Below are 20,747 nucleotides of genomic sequence, written 5' to 3' on the forward strand. Positions count from 1 at the left end.
TTGTGACTGTCAGGGGCCCCCACGTAGCGGCCATATCGCCGAGGGGGGCGCTCTGCTCTCACTTTCTTTGGCTGCCACATGGAATGCCCTGGGAACGTATGAAGTCACAATGCAGCAATCTGTGCGAGAAGACAGTGAAATCGTGTCATGACCGAGAAGCCATAGGACAAGTTTCAGTAGATCATTTAATCAGAGTAATTATGAAACAGAGTTTTAGTCTATGTCCTACTCCTGAAGATGCTGTCTGCTCTCTGTGCTGTTCCCACGGCCCTTTCTGCACGCCCCTAGCACGGGCTTATCACACTCTATCGTAATCCTGTACTTAAGATGCAGGCTTCGCTCCAACTATACTATCAACTCCTCTTAGCATTTTCCCCCAGCCACACTCAACCTTATTCACTTTACCCCATATTTCTCACACCCAATCCTGATACCTGCACCACAGTGACACTTAAATGTTCCCGAGTAAAGGAGAGTAAAAGAGATGTACTTAGGCTAGATATAAAATTCACACCTAATTAAAGAATTTAAAAGGAATTCTTTTTATGGAGACTCTTTTTTAAAATAGAGAAATAAAATGAAGAAAAAAAAACCTTTATCTGGTACACGTTGCTTAAAATCTGAGGAAGCATCACTATAAACATGGAGCCGATGTGTTTTCAGTATAGAATTGGCCAGCCCGCTTATTTTTCAAACAGTAATAATACTCTGTGATCTATACATGCCCTGAAGTAGTCTTATCTTGTACAGATGATATTCCCTAATATGAATACATTTCTGTAATATGGCATTATCCATTAACTTGTCTTACACAATTAGAACTATGTATCTACAGAAAAAGGTTAGCCAAGTAAATAAGCACACTGAAATATATAGCGAATCCTCCATAAACTTAAAAACATCAGTAACATTACAGACATTACTAATATTACAAAAATATGACTAAAATCATCATGTTAGTAAAATTCTGCTTACAATGGGAATTTCCACGTTGCTGGAACAGGAAGAAATGGTGGTAATGACCCCCAGGGCTATTTGGTGATTTCTCTCTCTTCCAAACCGCCTCTTTACTCTTCATGTTAACCAATGTTATTATTTTATACTGGAGATGTGTTCCTGCTATTTCTAGATGAACTTTAAATATCTTGCATAAAAACACTCGAAAAGGGTTTTCGTTATGAAAGTTAGTCTGTAAAACCCTGCTGAATATTATTTGAGAGAGAAAATGTATTCTGACCTCCTAACGGTGGACCTTGGAACTTCTGTAGCATTTAGTCTGCTGGAGATAGGCTGTTTTCTCACTATGTTTAAGAGAAACAAAGCCCAAGACCAAGGATGCTTTGCCTATCCTGTTACCTCAGTCACTTCAGTACTTCTCCCTGCCACACCTCCTGCCTTCTAAAAAAAAGAACGCAAACTCCCTAGTAGTGTAGTACAGCAGTACATAACGATGCCAACCTTAGGGTCATCTCTGTCACATGTCTCCAGGCCACCTCCTCATCTCCACCCACAGCTAGAAAACCACACATTCTAGCCCAACCTTGCTATATTCCCTACAACCTAGCCAAGCAACCCATCTTCCCAAGATTATACAGGACTATTAGATGGTTTCAAAACCTACATAGTCATACGACCACGCCAAAGACATTTATTGATATCATGATCTGCTTATAAGATGACTATATCTATTGAGATAATTTTCAATTTTGTTCCAAAGCCTATTTCATCCAGTTCTGAAAAAATGTTTTCATATCCTGTTAAGAGAAGGTTTTCTTAGTTCCTACTCCCAAGGACCTTACTTGGTAATGGGGCCGTGGCAGTGCTGAAGGCCATGGACTGAGTAGTCTCTGCTGGAGGCGATGGGAGGTTCTGAAGCCGAAGCAGCAGGCAAAGCTCTAAATCATGCAGAAGTGCCAAAATACAAAGTGTGGAATCCAAAAGGCACCCAGATCCAAGTGAGCCAAAGGCAGCTAATGAAATCTGCCAGAGCCAGGAGCATGGTGTCAGAGAGGAAAGCAAGCACTTAGGAAGCAGCAACGAATAGAATGAGAGTTGGGGGAACTCCTGGATCATTTCCTAAAATGTCTGCTCTATTCGGGTTTGCAGTTTGCTTCCGTGGACCAGCCAAGGCACGGTCACACGGGGTCCAGCCCATTTAAAGAGTCAATGGCAATTACAACAGCCCTGAAGTGGGGAGAATTTTTTATTGTCCTAGTGCTGGAGTTAAGTTGGCATCAAGGGTTGTTCGTTACTTTTCACTCCATGTTGATGGTTCCTGATATCGGGTTGGCAGATGTTGGCATGAGTCATGAAAAAGGAAGTAGGGTCATGTGGTTCAGGCATAACCAGAACCGGGAACAGAACAATGAGAAGTGAATGCCAGGGTTATAATCTAAGAATGGCTTTTATGACATTTAATAATTCCTTGTAGCATGGTTCTTTTCAACAAAAGCATACATACCTGGGGAGTGCCTATGGTTTCTTCCACTAGTTAGTCTGCTCTCATGCCCAGTTCTGGTCAACATGTAAATTTCTCATTAGCTTGCCAGAGGGCACCTTCTGGGTCCGCTCGAATGGTCCGTCGTGTCTTAGGTATCAACCAGCTGGTGGGGTGGGAGGGCTTGATGGGAGGGAAATAATGGCGATAAGTTGTGAGGAAACCGTTCTAGGTAAAAGGGTGTAGTGAATAGTCAAAGGCAAATTCTTCAGAGACTAGCTAGGTGAGCTGAGTGTCGTCTGCAAGGTCCCAGCCGTGGAAGTCTTCTCCTGAGACCCAGGTGCTGCATCTCAAATGGCCTCTGATCTTGAAACGATAGGGCTAGAGCTCTGTAGTTGGGACTTCCCTGCCCCTGGGAGGTCCAGCAGGCCATTCTTCCAGTGCCTCTACGTTCCATATCCCTGGAGGGCTATGTCGGCATGGCTAAGTAGGCTCTTCATTAGATTGCCCCTGGCTGCTTCCATGTTCTTCGGAAGAGTCTATTGGGACTATGAGGGTTCTGATGCCCTCCAGAATTGTGGCTTGTGTGTCAGTGCATTTGCTCCTCTGCTTCCTGTAGGGAAATACTTGCTGGTAGGTAGCACACTTATGAGGAATTCCAGAAGTAGGCAAGCAGTACTTTAGAGCTTTGGGGCCTGCAAGCAGAATTCCCAGCAATATTTCCATTCATTCCAGCCATTCATCTCTAGCTGGAAAGGCCAAGAGTGAGAAGAAAACCTAGTCAATACGTGTCAGAAAGTACCTGACAAGTGACCTGCCCATGGTCAAGTCAATAGGACCATAGCATAGGACCAGATCTCTTGGGAGAGAATGACATGGTGCCCACATGCATGGTGTAGGTCTGGGTGTGTGGTGTGGAGCCAGGCCTAGTGGATGAGGGGCTTGCTCATCAAACTTCCTAAGGTCCCTGAAGTGAGAAATAAAAAAAAAATTATTCTGAAAAACGAATTAAAAAGTATTCTGAAATCCCATCAAAAGACCCCAAATTTGCTAGAATCACCCAAGAATCTGCTTGGGAAAGCAAAAGGGTAGGGCTGGCTATGCCCCAGCAGGTGGTTAATGTAAGCATGAGCCCTCTGGCAAGCTAATGAGAAATTTACATGTTGACCAGAACTGGGCATAAGAGCAGACTAACTAGTGGAAGAAACCATAGGCACTCCCCATCCCACACACACTTTGATGATGGCCAGGAGCAGGCCTTACCTGGAGTGTGGCTTAAACAAGGCTGGGGGTTGTGGAGTCAGGGGTGATGTGGGGTGTCCGAGGCTTAAGGAATAGGCAAAGGCCTAACATTTCAGGAGACAGATCCAATGGAACACTAAGTATGTGGAGCAAAAGCAGGTGAGAAATCTCACCGTAATTGTTTAGAGCCGGAGAGATAACAGCAAATGCAAGTGACTCAGAAGCAGTGAGGTAGGAAGGAACTCCTGCTAAGTGACTGCCCAGAACAGTATTTGTCATCTGCAACTTACTTTTGCAATTTTAGTTCATCTCTAGTACCTAGAAAGATCCAAGGTCGTGAACAGGGCAAAGAAAGCAATAAAAGCAAACAATGAGAATTTGGGGTGAATCTTCAGCAATACTGACCCCTGTATAAAACCATCTGAGCAATAACCTGGTGGCCCACAGCTATTGTCAAACAATCTAGACATGGTCCAGCAAGCTGGAGGCTCTGACGTTGACCAGCTCTGTGACCTTGGGGGAGTTTTATAACCATTTTGGCTTTCATTTGATCTTCCGAGAAACGGGCATAACAGTATGTCCCTCACCTCCTTTGTAGGGTTTTTGTGAAGATCAGATAAATCATAAGAATGCCTGAAATCATAAGAAATCTGAACATGCTGCAGAAACCTAAGAGCATTACCAGGATCCTCTCTTTAAACTGAAAAAATGTTTTTTTTTATTTGCCATTCTTCTCTGCAGAGTTCAAAGTCTTTGAAAAGCATTATTTTCTTGACAGAAACAGACACTTTTTGCAAATCCATTAGAAAATCAATTGAAGAGGCTAGCAAAGTTTTACACAGCTATTTTTAATTTGGGAAATAAGCCAATGCCATCACTGTGACTGTTAGGAAAATGTTCTTGGTTTGTACATCACAGCTTTTCTAAGAACTTTTGCAAAGGGGGTCCCTCTGATCGAGCCGCACTGTCAGCTCACCAGCACAGAGAGAGCTGGGATGGGGAGCCACGGGGATGCTCGTGCACTATGGCTGCTGCTTGGGTTTCATTTTATTATTGGATTTAGTCCGGATTTTGGATTTGGTGTTGACAGCACCCTCCTTGTGCTGACTCTCTGAAAAGACAAAAACAATTAGAGTGCTGTAGTGACACTATCTCATATTTACTAAAGGTGTTTTACTTTCCGAGGCATTTTCAAAATTCTGTTCTACCTGACAAACTCCTAAGCTACAAGGAGGTTCTGTGCCCAAAATTCGACTCCAAAATGGTTATTAGGATTCGGAATGCATTTCCCCCAAGTTTTAGTGTAGTCGGTTAACTGCCCGAGTTCTGGATCCTCGAAAAAGGGACTATGTGGCCAAGGAGAGACGAGGAAGAGGAAGAACATGTCCTCCTACCCTGAGTTTGGTGGAAAAAAAGTTCCAGTAGAGCTAGTGCCCAGAATCTTCCCAGACCTATTCCTGCTTCCCCCGCCCCCCACCCTCCTCCCTCTCTCCAGTCTCTTGCACGCAGACCCTACACAAGCCCCACCCTTGGGTCAGGGGCAGGAGGCCTTCCGCCACCAAGCCTGCTCCCCCTGGCTGCTCTATGGCATCACACTTCTCACTGTGAATCTTCTGACAGGCTGCTGCCACCTCCATCCCACGTTTGGTCACTTGTTCACACCCCTGCTGTTAAGTGGATTTTCTGAATAAACGTTCTGGTCACCTGCATGGCATGGGAACTGCCTTACTTAGGAGCCAATTCCCCAAAGCTCTGCAGGCTTCTCGCCCTCCATATTTGAGCCCCCTGGGAATGACTCTGATGGGTGTCTGAAAGGCACGGAAGGGTGGCTGTGTGTCTGTGTAGGTTATTGTTTGCAGGCTGAGGATTAAACTGTATATAGTTATTTTCTACCTATAATTATTAAAACTTTTTCGTTCTGGGTTTAACCTAATCCCCAAGACCTTTATGGAAACAGACAAAACTAAAGTCACTCATTCTATATTGAGGTAAATAACCTCTCCAGTTTAACATGTAAGCCTTCTGTATGGTGTATATATTTATTTTTCTGTAATCAGGCAAAAGAATAGTTTTCAAATTATCAGAATGAAATTTTATCACAGTATGAGAACATGAAATGTTTTTAACTCATAAAAATTATTTTGCATACAGTCAAACCTAAAGCTAAAGGACTGTCACACGAGGAATAATTAATATCTTATCAGTTCAGAATTAACAGGAGAGAAAATGGGCCCAGACTCTTCCTCCAAACAGTGCCGATGCACCAGACGGTGAGGGGCTGGCTGACCGCTTTTCTCGGGGGCATAGGTGGAGATAGCGGTGACAGCGAAAATCAGAGAGGAGGTATCTTCCCAGTGCTACCCTTTGCACCAGGAGTTGTCCTGGGAACAGACCACGGGTCGAAGATGAAAGCAAAAAGAAAAAGACAGCCTCCGATGGTGGGGATACTGGGAACTGCTCGAGGGCGGGTTATAGCACTAATTAGAGATAAGAAAATGAAGAGTCAAATGCCTTTTCCTGTAGAATAAAGGAGATTATTTTCAACAAGTATCAGAAAATAAAGGCAAAAATTCCCCAGAAAATTCTATCAATGAGAAACAATGCCTGTCAATATTTGGGCATATTTACTTCTGGTCTTTTTTCCCAGCTTTAAAAAATTGAATCATATCCTATTTCTTGCATTTGATATGTTAACGTAAGAATTTCCTCTGTCATTATAAACTCCTTGCAAACACCATTTTAATAGTTATATAATATTCAGGTATATTAATATATCATAATTTATTTAATCTTTCTTTCATGATTAGAGAGTTTCTATTGTCTCCTATCATATATACAATGATATACTAAACACCTTTGTGCATTATATTTTTTTCTGTATTTAGAATTATTTCCTTAGACTAGATTCTCAAAAGTGAAATTATTTGGTCAAAGTATATGCCTGTTTTTAAGGCGTAGCCATACATACTCTCGACTTATTTTCCAAAACGGTTTTATCTGTCTGTCCACGCACAAGTCTCTGTAAAACTAACTACTTTGCTCCTCCTGACCAGCAATGTATTATTTTAATCTTTGCCAATTTTATAAATAAAAATTGTATCCCATGTTAGTTTATTAGTCTATAATTGTTAGTCATTTCCTTTTCTTTTTTTGTGAGTTGTCTAAATAAGATAGTTATATGGTTAAATGTATGTGCAATCCTATGAGAAATATAAACTAGTAGATCGACCCTAAATTTATTGACCCTATTCTAATGTATTTCTCACCCAACTGAGTTTTCTTTCATAAATACAACCTAAATAAAGCAAAATGAGAGAGCAAGCCTCACCTTTCTTTAGAAATTTTGAGGAACTTTCTGCTGGCCCGATTTCTTCTTCTTCTTCCTCTTCTTCATGTTCTTCTCCTTCTCCACCTTCTCCTCCTTCTCCTCTTTTTTCTCCTTCATTTTCTTCTTGTCCTTCAGGCTCCTCTCTAGACTTCAATATGTCCTCCAGTTCTTTATTTCTTATAAGGGTAAAATGAAGTTTCTCATTGACATCATCGAACTTCTCCTCTGCTTGTCTGGCTCTGTTTTCAACTTCTCTGATGTGAACAAAGTCCAGAGAAACGCAATGAAATGAAAAAGTTAGAAAAAGAACGTTTCATGTATAAAACTCACTGTATAAAACAGGCAGTGGGATTGGATGAATGTATCTGACGATGAAGGGTACAAACAGGGGAGGCAGCGACACCAATGACCAGCTGAGCCCTGGGGGCCGGGGAGCCACCCTGTGAGGTAATGTCAGAGTCGCAGTCATGCTGTGATATAAGAATATGACAGATTTATCATTTCTTAGTGATATTTGACTTGAGTATTTGGAATTCTCCATCAATATCCAAGGAACCCTTTTCAGTAGTTAATTTTGGCTTCTCTTCATCGGTGTGATCTAACAAACTAAATCCAATTGTGTCCCTTCTTTTTTATTTTAATCCTGAGCATAAGTGCCGAGAAACAGTCTTTTTTTTTTCATTCCCTTCTTTTCCAGTACCTTTAAAACCGTATTTTACAATCAAGAAAACCAGTTCGAGATGTGCTTCTTAATTACTACAGCACATGTTGCACGTCTATGTGGCCATGCTTCTCTCTTGGCATTCTCAGCCATCTGAACTGTATTGCCCCTCCTGCTTTTCGGGTTATGAAACATTCTTTCTTACGCACCGTTATTTCTCCCTGTTCCATTTATTTCTCTAGCTCATCTCCTAGAAACCCACTGAATTGGATCGATCTTAACACCCCATCCCCCGACATACACACACACTCTGCCTTCTCCCATTTCCACTTTGGGTGAGGACAGTGTTCCTACTACGGCAGTGTAGTTCACTGATTCTAGCAGAAGATTTGGAGATGCTCATCCTGCTAGTGAGGATGAAGGAAGCGGGAGAACCAAAGGTCAACCGAGAAGTGTGGATTTCTCAGCCAAACCTCCTGGCCAGCATCTTTGTCTTCTTACATCGTGGTACCTCATACTTACGTTAATTTCTTCTGCGTGTGTTCAATTATAGCCATAGCTTCAACATACTTTGAGGCCAATGTACCTTGATTAGCTGATTCTCTCTGACAAAGGAAATATCCACTGTGAATAAACTGGAAGCTCCAACAGTTAATACTCTACTTTTCCAGGATGTTCTGGACCAAGGCTTCCAGGACTTTTTTTTTTTTAACTATCCATATTTATATAGTAGACAATTAAGAACACTCTTAACATCAAAAAAAGAATAGGGAATGCCTGTAGCCAAATAGCATACCAGCTTCCAAATTACTCACGGGACATAAATTTGATTAGAGTTGTAAAGAAGAAGCAGGGAAAACAATATAACAAAAAAAATAACGAAAGAGGTTTAAAAAAATACAGAGAAGGATACACATATTTCCCTAATAAGTAAAGTTAAAGATCAAGGAAATTATCTATATTTATCTTATTAATAATTTACTTCACTAAGCATATAACATTGCAAAATCCAATAAGATCTTGTAAGTTCTGTAGGAAATTAATATCAAGGCGGTGAAAATACGAAGAAAGAAAAAGACCTCTAACACAGACCTAGAACTTTCTGTGGAGGAATTTTAAAGCTATTTTCCTGCTCAATTTCCATAACTACCGTCCAAAGGTTTCCAATTTCCCAGTAATTCTTGTGGATGGAGGTATGTATGTGGTCATCGTAGCTTCGATTAAGGAAAGGGAGGAGATGCTGATTTTAAAATGAGGTTTACAGAAGAGAATGAAAAGTGTTTGCTGTGTTGTTGGAATGAGAGTTTTCTAGGGATGATGCTAGGAGAAAACAAAATCTGAAAAATGTATTTCTTAGAAGGGCCTGGTCCTCTTGGAGATAAAAGTTAGGCTATATCCATATCATGTCTACATAATCTTAAATTTCTTAGCTTTTTTCCTCTAATTTGGAATTTCCTAGTTGGGTTTCAGATACATACCCAGGAAAATAACATATCTGTTCCAAACAGAGGTCTGGAATGAACATTTTCATCTTCTCCAATGAATCGAATGAGTTTTTCCTTCTCTGGAGATGCTGAAGGTTTCTATGGCACAGAAATACCGAGGACCCGTTAGTGAGCTGGTGTGTAACACAGCGGCATGGCAAGCTGCCTGGAGCCACGTCTGAGGCTTTCATTTTCCATTTGCTGTAATCATTTAACAAGCATCTCTGAAGACTTACAACAAATGCTGTGTGTTAAATTAGTATGTTTGGGGAAGTGGGGACAAGGGAGATAGCTGTGAGAAAAACAGAGAGGATTTTTAGATCTCAGAAACTCACAGTACAGTAGGAGAGATAAGCAATAAAATAATTATGTATGTGTGACTACTGTTGGCACAGAGGTGTGTTCCAAGAGCCACATGTACCTGTAAAAGGGTCCCCCATTCTGCCTAGATGCTCAGGGAGGTTTCTACAGAGAAAATGATGTTGGAAGGCCAAATAGGAGTTTGTAAAATAGAGAGGAAGGGGCCTGATCTAAGGCCACAAGAGGAGGACAAGAGGCGATGCATTATAGAATCAAAAGGTATGACAGAATTTAGTGGCCAAATAATAATGTTTTCCATTAATTTTTTTGCCTTCTATAAGCCAAGCACTGTACCAGAAATAAAACAGAAAATGCTGGTCAAAAGAGGCCCGAGTGTTGTATAATATTCTTGTTCTGTTGTCCTGCATGGCCCGTGAGTAGAGGGCCGAGGTCAGAGTGTGGGGTCATGCCAACATTTAAACTATTCGCAGAGAAGAAACATCAGGGAAGTAAGTCAAGATAGTAGAGAGAGTGTGAGGTGATCATGATGAGTGTGAAAGCCAAAGACAAGAGTCAGTCTAGGAATCAGCAAGAGCTCTTCTGCTGGACTTATCTGGGTTTGAATGCTGGTTGTGCTACTCATAGTTACATGATTTTGGGTAAGACAGTCAACCTTTCTGATCTTCACTTTTATCTCTAAAATGAGGGTGGTATTATTTACCTTGAAGTTGTGTTGTATATAAGAAATAACATGTGCAAAGCATATACCTCATGGTAGGCACTCAGTTATTGGTGTATCATTGCATTTTTGTTACTATTACAAGTGTCCTGGGAAGGGTTGTTATTACCACTAATGCCTCAACAGGGGTGAAGACAGAGTAAGGAGAAGAGAGATGTGAACACGGGCTTGAGAGGAGCGGGGGAAGGCAGCTCAGAACGGGACCTGAAGAAATGGGAACACAGTGTTTACACTACTGTCTGAAAAATCTGGCAGTGAAGTTATAAAGGAACAGCATCAGTGAGAGACTGATGACATGGTTAACAGTATAGGTGTGAATGAGGCTAATGCGAAATGGTTGGATTTAGAAAGGAAAAAGGACACCCCCACCCCTTCCTCAGAAAACCATGAGTCTGTCTTCAGATATAGTTAACTATATGAGAAAAGGCATTTTGTTGAATTTGAAGTGTTTATTCCAGATGATCTATTTCTACTTTCAACTATATCCATCCATCTATCCATCTATCTATCTATCTATCTATCTATCTATCTATCCATCTTCTTTAAAAATATAAAGGGATAGGAGAAAATAATACTAAATATTCTTACTTCTACTTTCTCTTCTTCTTGTTCTTTCTCAAGTTTCTCAACCTCCTTACTTTCTTCTTCGTCTTCTTTAAAAAGTGTGTCTACTTCAGACTCAATAAATTCCTTTACACTGTCCTGTGAGATAAAACAATATCATAATTATAACTTAGTGCATATAAATATTTTAATACTATATTAGCAATGATTCACTCAAAAATATTTAATGGGCACTAATCCTACAAGTGAGCCCTGTGCCAGTGATAAGGATACAAAGGTTAATAAGAACGGTTCCTGCCTTTAAGAAGCTTATAGTTCAATAAATCAATATTCAGAACATTGATTGGGAAAAGTCACTGAACCTTCACCTATTAAAACCCAAGAATAACCTGAATAATGAGCAATGCTAACACATGACAAATACCTCTTCTTCAAATAGGTATTCTTTTTCTTCGTTTGTCAATAACTTTATTTTTCTGCCTTTCATTCCAGAAAGGAGGTGAGAGCATGTGGTGATCCACTCATAACATTCTTTCTGAAAAAGAGACAAAAGACATTATTAAGCAGAAAAAAAATCAGATTACATCAACTCATGTATTCACTCATACCTACTGAGGAGCTGCTAAATACAATTCCTCTAAGTATAATTCAGTAATAGAAACTACATGTACTTTACCAAGATCTCCTAACAGCTAAGATCTGGCTTCAATGTTTAAAAGATATATTAGGAAACTATCTTCTCTGGAGAAGGAGATCAGGTCACTTCAACCACCAAAACACTGTTCCATGAGGCAAAATAGCGACCCAGTTTAAGTCAGCACGGTTAACCATAAAAAGCAGTATTATGTCTTACATTTTTCTCATTACTAGACTTATTTTTAACCGTGAAATTATTATGAAACGTCAGAGCCAGAAAACTGTAGAAATCAAATCCAAACCCTTATGTTATACATAAGGAAACTGAAGTCTAAAGAGTAAGTTTACCAGAGCTTAGTCAATGTCACTGATAAGTTTAAACTCTGGATTCAGAGGGTTAGGATGATGTCTTATTGCATATCAGAAAGAGGATCAAACAAGAAATGTGAAAGAATTGAGTTCTAGTCTAAATTCACCTAATTAGTTGTGGCTTCTTGGATAAACTCTTAATAGTCTTCATCTATCAAAAACAAATGAAGTCGTGGTTTACTTTAGGTGACCCTTATGTAGTAGGAAACTGGTAATCACCGTCTTGGTGAGGGGGAGCCCTAATCTGTAGCACTTGCTAATTTCCATGGTAAAAATACTCCTACCATGGCATTTCCAATGACAGTCATCAATTCAGTTAATAAGCACTGAATGTGGAGCTGGGAAGGGGTATGCACAGGTAGTTCTTGTGAGCCAATGTGAGTCTCCATCATGCCACTGCCCCTAAGGATCCTTCTGGCTACAAAATTTGATGCATACATTATTTAACTTTCTTTATTGTAACTAGAACAAAGCACTAGTTAATGTTGAAAATAATATTTTTGAAACTTTATTTCTTCAGTTAATATATCATTCATGAGAAATAAACTATTCTCTAGTTGAATTTGCATTCTAACAGAGATCCTAGTCATTTTCTTATAAACTTCTGAGACATTGAAAATACCATCATCATAACACTTCTGATAGAAGAAAAATCAGTAGGAGTCTTTTGATGAACGTTTTGTGGTAATCTATAGAGTTAAGCAAGTTTTCCTCAAAGTTAAGCAAGTCTTCTTTCAAAACCTTCAGTCTACGTCCATACCACCCTGAACACGCTCGATCTTGTCTGATCTCGGAAGCTAAGCAGGGTCAAGCCTGGTTAGTACTTGGATGGGAGACCACCTAGGAAGACCAGGTGTCGTAGGCGTAAAAACAAAACAAAACAAAAAAACCTTCAACATCACCTTTGATCAGCTCTAGACCAGGATAGCTCAGTTGCTAATCGATACCTGTGGACCTTCTTCCATCAATAGTCTTATTTAATTTTAATAAAGCCTGATCTGGGGCTATGTTAATAAATCCTTCTGGTGTGAACAGGACTTAAATTCACCTCTGGGACCCTTGGAGGATTTAAGCAGCAAGAGATGGCCCTAAATGTTAAGCCTATTGTAGTGGATCAAAAGCAGGAGGATGAGAAGACTGACTATAGGAGATAGTCTTTTATAGGGTACCAGTGGTAAGACTATGGTGGTAATGGAGTTAAGAATCTAACATCCCCAGGTCTCTTCCAAAAGGTGGGATAGCTGGAACTTCCCTGAGTTAACTGGAACACTGCAAGAGGCAAGCCCCCAACACTCCTCTTCAAAGTCATAGTTTAGGAGGGCCAAATCCTGGAACTGGCAATTGTACTTGGGTGACATAAAAGAGGTTACTGCAGCCCAAGGTTGGCAGCAGGATCTTAATAAATCACACAGGGCAGAGGTGGGAAAGAATGGCATGGAGGGAGTCACTTGCAGCCAGGAGTCAGCTTGAAGGCCCCCAAGCTAGAAGTCCTCTCATTTACATCATGGTGGGTATTTGATATTGAGAGGAGATATTTTCCTCCCATACGTTCTCAGAACTATCAGGTGCTGGTCAATGTGTGTCTTTTACCAGTCTTGGCCTGCTGAAGCTTATCTCAGAGATCCTTCTAAGTCATTTGCCACATGCTCAGATTATGACTAAACTCCAGGGCATCAATAACTCTAATTCTAGATACCGGAACATTACAGATGGTCAACATAAAGCACTTGAAAAAAGACATCTAACTTATTGGGGGCTAAGTTTCTAGGCTGTCAGCAGTTGGTCTAGGCTGCAATAGTCCCAGTATATTCTCAGTGGGTGCTAGGACTCTTTGACTCAGTGCTTCCAAGCATCAAATGAAGTCTTAATGACAAGCAATTCTTTCTCCCAAGTAGAGCAGCTGATAAGCACTGAGACCAACTTCTTTCAGAAATAGGCACAAGAGCAAGGATCCCTAGAACTGAATCCTCTTAGAAAATGACCTCCAGCATTTAACTGTAGCTCAGCTGTGAGGTCAGACTGAATCAAGATATACCAAGATCATTTAGGAAATAAACAGGGTACCTAGCAACGGTCTTGCAGAACTAGATAATCCCTAAGACTTCTTGAGAAGTCATTTAGGCATATACAATGGGAGAGTGGAGTAAGAACAATTGGTCCATCATCAAATTCTAAAAGATACTTAGTTAAGAGGACTCCGACTCCAGAATCCTGTCCAGCATCATGCAACTCTCATTTATTGGAAAGAGAGCCCAAGAAATATTAGATTGTGGAAAACTATCACTAATATCATCCAAATATGAGTCCAGTAGGTTGGCAAGATGTTATTCTTAACTGATAGAATGTGACTGGGATGTGGCACAAGCCACACAGCATCACAGTATACCCACATTAGACAAAGCTTCCCTAGAAGACCATCTTCTCCTCTTCACCTTGTGGGATACAAATGAAGCCATAGGAGTCCCAGAGTCTGATGTCATAAAGTCTTATGTACCACAGAGGCTGTCCAGGAGATCAGGGGAAGACAGTAGCAGTCAAGAATAGGGATGAATTTAAAATTAAGATAACCCTAATGTAAAGGTAACTACACATTCATTTTTCTTTACTCCCAGGGCACGGGGGTGCTGTAGAGCTACAAATTAGTTTGATGTACCCTCGAAAGGCCTCAGTCTCAGGCTTTGAAGGGGGAGGGACATGCACATTTGGTAGGAAAAAAGGCCCAAGCATGGGATCAGTTAGTCTTACTGCTGGTATGAGAGCGGATTCTTGGCCTCCTCTGATAACACTTCCCTGCAGTCGCTAGCAAAGGGTTAGTACATAGAAAAGAGCTTAACAGAAGACCTCAGCAGCCTGGTGGAAAGTGTGGGTTCTCAAAGAGATGGTCAGGCCCTGCCAGAGCAGGCAATGAATGGCCCATTTCACCAAGCTCCCACAAAATCTCCTAACATGGATGGTTTTATATAGATCCCCAAGGTCCCTTCAGGAAGGGCCCCTCACAATAATGCCCCCCCCATACTGCTATAGCCTTAACTTTAATGGGGAGGTACACATGAAAGCATCCTGAAGTCTTCATTCTAAAACTGCCTTTACCTGGAAACATGGTCTCACTGTACAGAGCTCTACCCCGTTCAAGTAAATGAGGACGAAGGTGTATCATGGAACAGGCCAGTGAGTTCCCACTACTGTCAATGGCAGATCTGACCTGCCAAAACCGGGATCTCCACCACTGGGGGAACCGTAGAGCTACAAACTAGTTTGATGTGCCCTTGAAAGGGTAGCAGCCGGGGCTGGTGGCGGCAGGCCTGAGATGTGAGCACACTTCTAGGTGCACAGTGAGGGAGGGCCGCAAGCTCCAAGAGACTGTTCAGTTTAGTCTGCCGGGAAGAATACCTCCCAACTCATTCCTAAGAGGCCAGCATCACTCTGCTATCAAAACCAAAGATTACAAAATGAAACAAAACTATACAATCAATATCACTCATGAATATCAAAACAAAATTTTTAAACCAATTCAATTTTAACCAATTGAATTTAGCAATACATGAGATAATGCAAAATGATCAAGTGGGGTTTATCACAAGAATGCAAGGTTGGTTTAACACTCAATTAAAAATCGATGTAATTCACCATATTAAAAGAATAAAAAAGAAAATTCAAATGACCACTTCAGTAGATGCAGAAAAATGATTTAATAAAACCTGACATTCATTCTTGACTTAAAAATTTTCCCAGCAAACAGGGAATAGAAAGGAACTTCCTCAATCTGAAAAAGGGCATCTGTAAAAAACCTACAGCTAATATCACACTTAAAAATGACAGAATAAAGGCCTTTTCCCTAAGATGGAACAAGGCAAGGATATCTGCTCTTACCACTTCTATTCAACCTGGTACTGGAGAGTCTACTTAGTGAAATAAGGAAAAAGAAAAAAAGAAATATGAGGCATATAGATTGGAAAAGAAGAAGTGAAACTGTCCCTATCTGCAGGTGATATGATTGTGAACATAAAAAATTTTAATGAATCTGAAAAAAAACTCTTAGAGAAATAAGTGAGTTCAGCAAGGTGACAGGATATGAGATCAACATATTTTTAAAAGCTATTATAATTATATATACTAGCAACGAATAATGAGAAATTAAAATTATAAAAGACTGTCATTTATAACAGTAGCAAAATATGAAATCCTTAGGGATAAATATGATAAAATATGTGTAAGACCTGTACACTGAAAACTATAAAACTTTGTTGAAAGAAATAAATGACTTAAATAAATTAAGAGATATATAACGTTCAAAAATCCAAAGATTCTATATGGTTAAGAAGTCAATTCTCCATGAATTAACCAATAGATAATATGTAATTATAATCAATATCTAAACAGGCTTTTTTGGAGAAATTGATCAATCTTGAAAAAGAACACATTTGGAGGATTTACACTACTTGAGTTCAAAACTTATTATAAAACTACAGGTATCAAGACAGTTTGATAATGTGACAATGTTGACAATAGATCAAACGGAACACAACAGAATGTCCAGAATAATACCCATACATATAGAGTGAAGAGGTTTTCAACAGAGAGGCAAAGGCATCTCAATAAAAGATAGCCTTTTCATCAAATGGTGCTTAAACAACTGGATATCCAAATGCCAGAAAATGAATTTCATCCCATACCTGGCACCATGCATGAAAAAAATTAACTCAAAATGGGTCACAGACCTGAATATAAAGCCTAAAGCTATAATATTTATAGGAGAAAATCTTCATGATGTTATTGTTCAAAAATTTTCTTAGATATAATACCCAAAAATTGATAAAAAGAAAAAAAAATAAATTGAACATTAAAATTAAGACCTTCCTCTCTTGAAAGATATTGTTGAGAAGACAAGTCACAGACAGAGAAAATATTTGTAAATCACATAATTAATAAAAGACTTGTAACAAGAATATATAAAGAAATGTGTTGCATGTGTTCCTTTTTTATTGTAGTAATCACTTTACAGGTGTGTGCACATTTTAAAAATGATCAGATTGTACCCTTTAAATTTGTGTAGTCTGTTGTAAATCAGTTGAACCTAAAAAGTCCGTTCAAAACAAACAAAACAAAAAGGGAAAACAGAGCTCTTACCTTCATCTGATCCAGGTCGTGAAGTTCCTTAGCAGGATTTTTTTGTAAGCTGCCAGCTATACTCAGAGCCATCGCTGTTACCATCCCTTTGCAACAACTGGAAAAAAAAGCACACACATATACACACAGCATGCTGGCTCCTCCCCTAAGTAGAAGTCTACCATGATAATGAAGCCACTGACTCAGCAAACAGTATAGTTTGTCTCTTTCTCAGTTTTTCACCCTTGTCCTCTTTCTCCCCTCCATTCCTTTCCCACTCTTGACCACTGGCAACTTTGAATGGATATGAAGGGGGAAATCGGCTAGATGATAAAAGCTACTCCCCCAAATTTGAAGTAATCGGTAATAGTATGCTTACCAGTTAATACATTCGTTTTTCAGACCTCATATCTATTTGGTGGGAATCCTCTAGTTTTTCAGATATAAAGGTTTTCTTCATTTTTTTTTTTTAAGAGATGTTTTGGTCGAAACTACAAGCTTCTTCATAAATGTCCCCAGTATGTGCAAAAGCGCAAGATGTATTTTACTTATGCCAGTGGGCTTTTTTGTTTTTTACTGATTCTCGCTCCTACATCTGTACATACTTCCCATCCTGCCTATGCTAACACTGTTTTCCAAAAGAATTCTAAAGTCACTGGGGAGACGCCAAAATCTCATATTCCACCTGGACAGTGTTGGAGCTAGTTTAAAAACTGAACTAGTACTCCTTTCGAGATTTTAAAATAATCCCTCATTGCAGCTACTTAACTGTCCTCTCCTCTGCTTTGTGTCGCATTTAATCTTCAAAAGAATAAAATAAACAGGTAGTTTTACCTGATCAAGTAGGTGGAGTATTGGGCCAACTTTTTCGCCAGGGCAGTTGCCTCTAGCTCTAACTTTGCTACTCCCACATCATGGTTTTCATCACTTTCCTCCTCCAACTTCAGGAGGGTGTCTTGGTCAGTAAAGTCAGGTACCATTAAAATCAGCAAGTTTACCATCCACTGGATCATAGATATATGCAATTCATCCACCTGTTAAAAAATTATTACCATACAAACGACCCATTTTAAAATAAATTGAACAGTAAAAACTATACCGAATTTAAAAATAGAAATGATCATACCTGTGTCCAATTTTCAACAACACCATCTTTCTTAATAAAATTAAATCATCGCTATTCAGCTACTATAACTTTATTTTCTTTTGCTTAATATACATTCAATGACCCTCTTCCTTTAGCTTGGTCAAGGGTATGAAAGCTGAAGTTCCCAAACTGTGTGCCAAGGTACCCCGGGGCTCAGCAGTGGACTGTCAAGGATGCCATGGGATTTAAATCCTTGAGGAAAACAACAGTGACATGGTTTGTTTACACAGACTACCAAAGGCAGTGGAGCTACTTTAGTCCAATGACCTCCTTGTTTTATTTTAACACATTATTACTCTTCCAAACAGCTACTAAGTTGTTAGGACATACTTAGTAAGCTGTTTGAACCAACCTACTTAATAAACTGAACTGGGTGGTATTTCTTTTGGCTGAGGAGTATGAAAATGCTGGGGCACAAAGGGCACCGTGAAAGTTTGAGAACCTCTACGTTAGGTTCTGGGTCCCAGAAATAAAATGCGAAAACCTTTACGAAACGTAAATGTCAAACACTGTTTTCTTCAAATGCCTTATCCCTTCTCTGGTGAGTTCGTAAGTATTCTTCTAGGCTCATATATGATCTACTCTGAGAAGACAATTTTTAACTTCCACTGGTTTTAATTTGCTCCTTTTCCTACGTTTCTATAGCACTTTGTACATTTCTCTATTATAATTGTTTGCACATCTGTCTCCTCAATTAGCCTCTCTAAGGGCCATAATTTTATCCTTCAATATATTTAGCGGGGAGTAAGTGCTTATTAAATGCTTGTTAAATGAAGAATTAAATTTGGCAGTCTATCCAGTACTAAAACGCACACTTTCTCCCTCAAAAGGAAGATGTTAATGACTTCAAGCAATGTTGTAAAGGGCAACTGTTCCTGAGAATCAGTTAAAAAGACTGCTACTCTCTTTCAGAAATCAAAGGTATATCCCCCTCACATTCCACTAGCTAAGCCCCTGCTGCTTCTCAATTAAATAAATTCTTAACTGTTCTTTCATATACTAATAGCCTGGATTACACTGTCACTGAAAGAACTCGTTTTTGCTTACATAAAATACTAATCCATGCTTGGACCACACTTATGAAATAAATAGAAATATGTATTATCTTCATTTCAAAATTACATTAGAGAGAGTAAATGGTAGAATCAAGGTCATGCAATAGGTTATAGGTGAATTTAAAATCAGAATTAAATTAAACATGTAAGAGTATTCTTTTACTTTCACAAGATATGTAAAAATTCTTTTAATTAAATAATTTTTATAATAAAACAAAGATTTGCTGTGATTCTGATACAAAATTCTTAAGAGAAGTTTTAAGATAAATTGTTTTTCTTTTATAAAAAGACTTGTTCCAAATTTACTAATCTTTTCAGGGATGACGAGTGGCTACTTAGCCACCTCTTCACTGATATTTTTAAAAAATACACATACACACTTAATTTGTCCCTTCAAAATATAAGTGATGTTTAACAATGAGTAAAAGAAATTTATTTTTGGAGGGGTCATTTAAAAAATGGATAGTTAGAAGATTTTCCATCTTGGTGTGAAAATGACACATGGCTCACTTTTTAAAACTCTCAAATTTAAATACTTGAAAATCTAGAAATAAGTATCTTACATGATAAGAAAATATTAAAAGATCACTGTTTTTAAATCTTACAAACAAAATATTTCAATTGACTGGGGAATCTTTTGTAAAAATATAGAAACGCCACATTGTCTAATGTTTGCAAGAACAATTGACTGACATGGTTGATGAAAAATTTTACCAGCCAATTAATAAAAACTTACATAGGATTAATGAAATTGAAAAATGATATTATTATTTAATAAATACTGTAAGAATGCACTTCTTCAATTTGGATTCATGTTTCTTTGTGAACTATCGTTTCAACAACGAGAGTCCTTTAAAAAAAAATACTGAAATAAACTGAACTTCAGTGGCTTTATCACTAAGTATTAACCTATAATTATAAAAAATTATGAAGCCTGTTCAATCACATCAATTTTTAACCATTATTAAAAATTATTTTTAAATATTATTTATTTCATCTCTTTCGATCATTTGTATATGTTTTATAACGTAAAAAACAGGTCAGTCCTAGGATACTTTTGGCATGTAAGTTAGAAATACTTGCTCAAAGGCTTTTTGCTGATGGAGGTACATGATAAGAAAATGTTTAAAGATCACTGTTGTAGATTGCTAAGAAGCACAGATTAGGTGGAGTAGGGGCATAAAGGGCAAAAAAACAAAAAAAAATCCAAAAAACAACAAAACAAACAAACAAACAAAAAACAAACAAACAAAAAACCCCCTAAAAAACTGGAGGTAAGAAAATGGAGCAGAAAGGAAAATGAATGGTAGATGAAAAAAGGACAAACTTTGCCATTTTGAAATAGTTGTACCACCACTATGGAAAACAGTATGGAGGTTCCTCAAAAAACTAAGAATTGATTTACTATATGATTCAGCAATCCCTCTACTGGATATTTACCCCAAAGACTTGAAAACCCATATCTGAAAAGATATTTGTACACCGATGTTCATAGCAGCATTATTCACAGTGGCCAGGACATGGAAGCAACTGAAGTGTCCTACGATAAATGATTGGCTAAAAAAGCTGTGGTACACATATACAATGGAATATTACTCAGCCATAAGAAGAGATGAAATACAGCCATTTGTGACAACATGGATGGACTTCAAGATAATCATGCTAAGCAAAATGAGCCA

The 20,747-nt window shown here is 38.9% G+C and overlaps 1 protein-coding gene and 1 pseudogene across 9 annotated transcripts in view; one reads left to right on the forward strand and one right to left on the reverse strand.

The window, feature by feature from the left end:
- Window positions 1-20,747, reverse strand: part of AXDND1 (axonemal dynein light chain domain containing 1) — a 63,375-nt gene that overhangs the window by 3,178 nt on the left and 39,450 nt on the right. For 6 of the 9 annotated variants that reach the window (XM_039881367.1, XM_039881366.1, XM_039881362.1 and 3 more), the window contains 8 exons: window positions 17,701-17,900; window positions 16,888-16,984; window positions 11,180-11,290; window positions 10,780-10,893; window positions 9,147-9,251; window positions 8,191-8,273; window positions 7,008-7,261; window positions 4,408-4,790 (listed from right to left, as the gene is read on the reverse strand). In XM_039881367.1, the coding sequence (XP_039737301.1) occupies window positions 4,702-4,790; window positions 7,008-7,261; window positions 8,191-8,273; window positions 9,147-9,251; window positions 10,780-10,893; window positions 11,180-11,290; window positions 16,888-16,984; window positions 17,701-17,900 (1,053 nt within the window). In that variant the 3' untranslated portion in view covers window positions 4,408-4,701. Of the gene's footprint in view, window positions 1-50; window positions 120-2,286; window positions 3,405-4,407; window positions 4,791-7,007; window positions 7,262-8,190; window positions 8,274-9,146; window positions 9,252-10,779; window positions 10,894-11,179; window positions 11,291-16,887; window positions 16,985-17,700; window positions 17,901-20,747 lie in introns of those variants that run through there. The other 3 variants (XR_005656972.1, XR_005656973.1, XM_039881364.1) reach the window with 3 other exon arrangements.
- Window positions 12,507-12,625, forward strand: LOC120617845 (uncharacterized; annotated as a pseudogene).

Source organism: Pteropus medius, unplaced genomic scaffold (assembly GCF_902729225.1).
Source record: "Pteropus medius unplaced genomic scaffold, Ma_sr-lr_union100, whole genome shotgun sequence".
NCBI lineage: Eukaryota > Metazoa > Chordata > Mammalia > Chiroptera > Pteropodidae > Pteropus > Pteropus medius.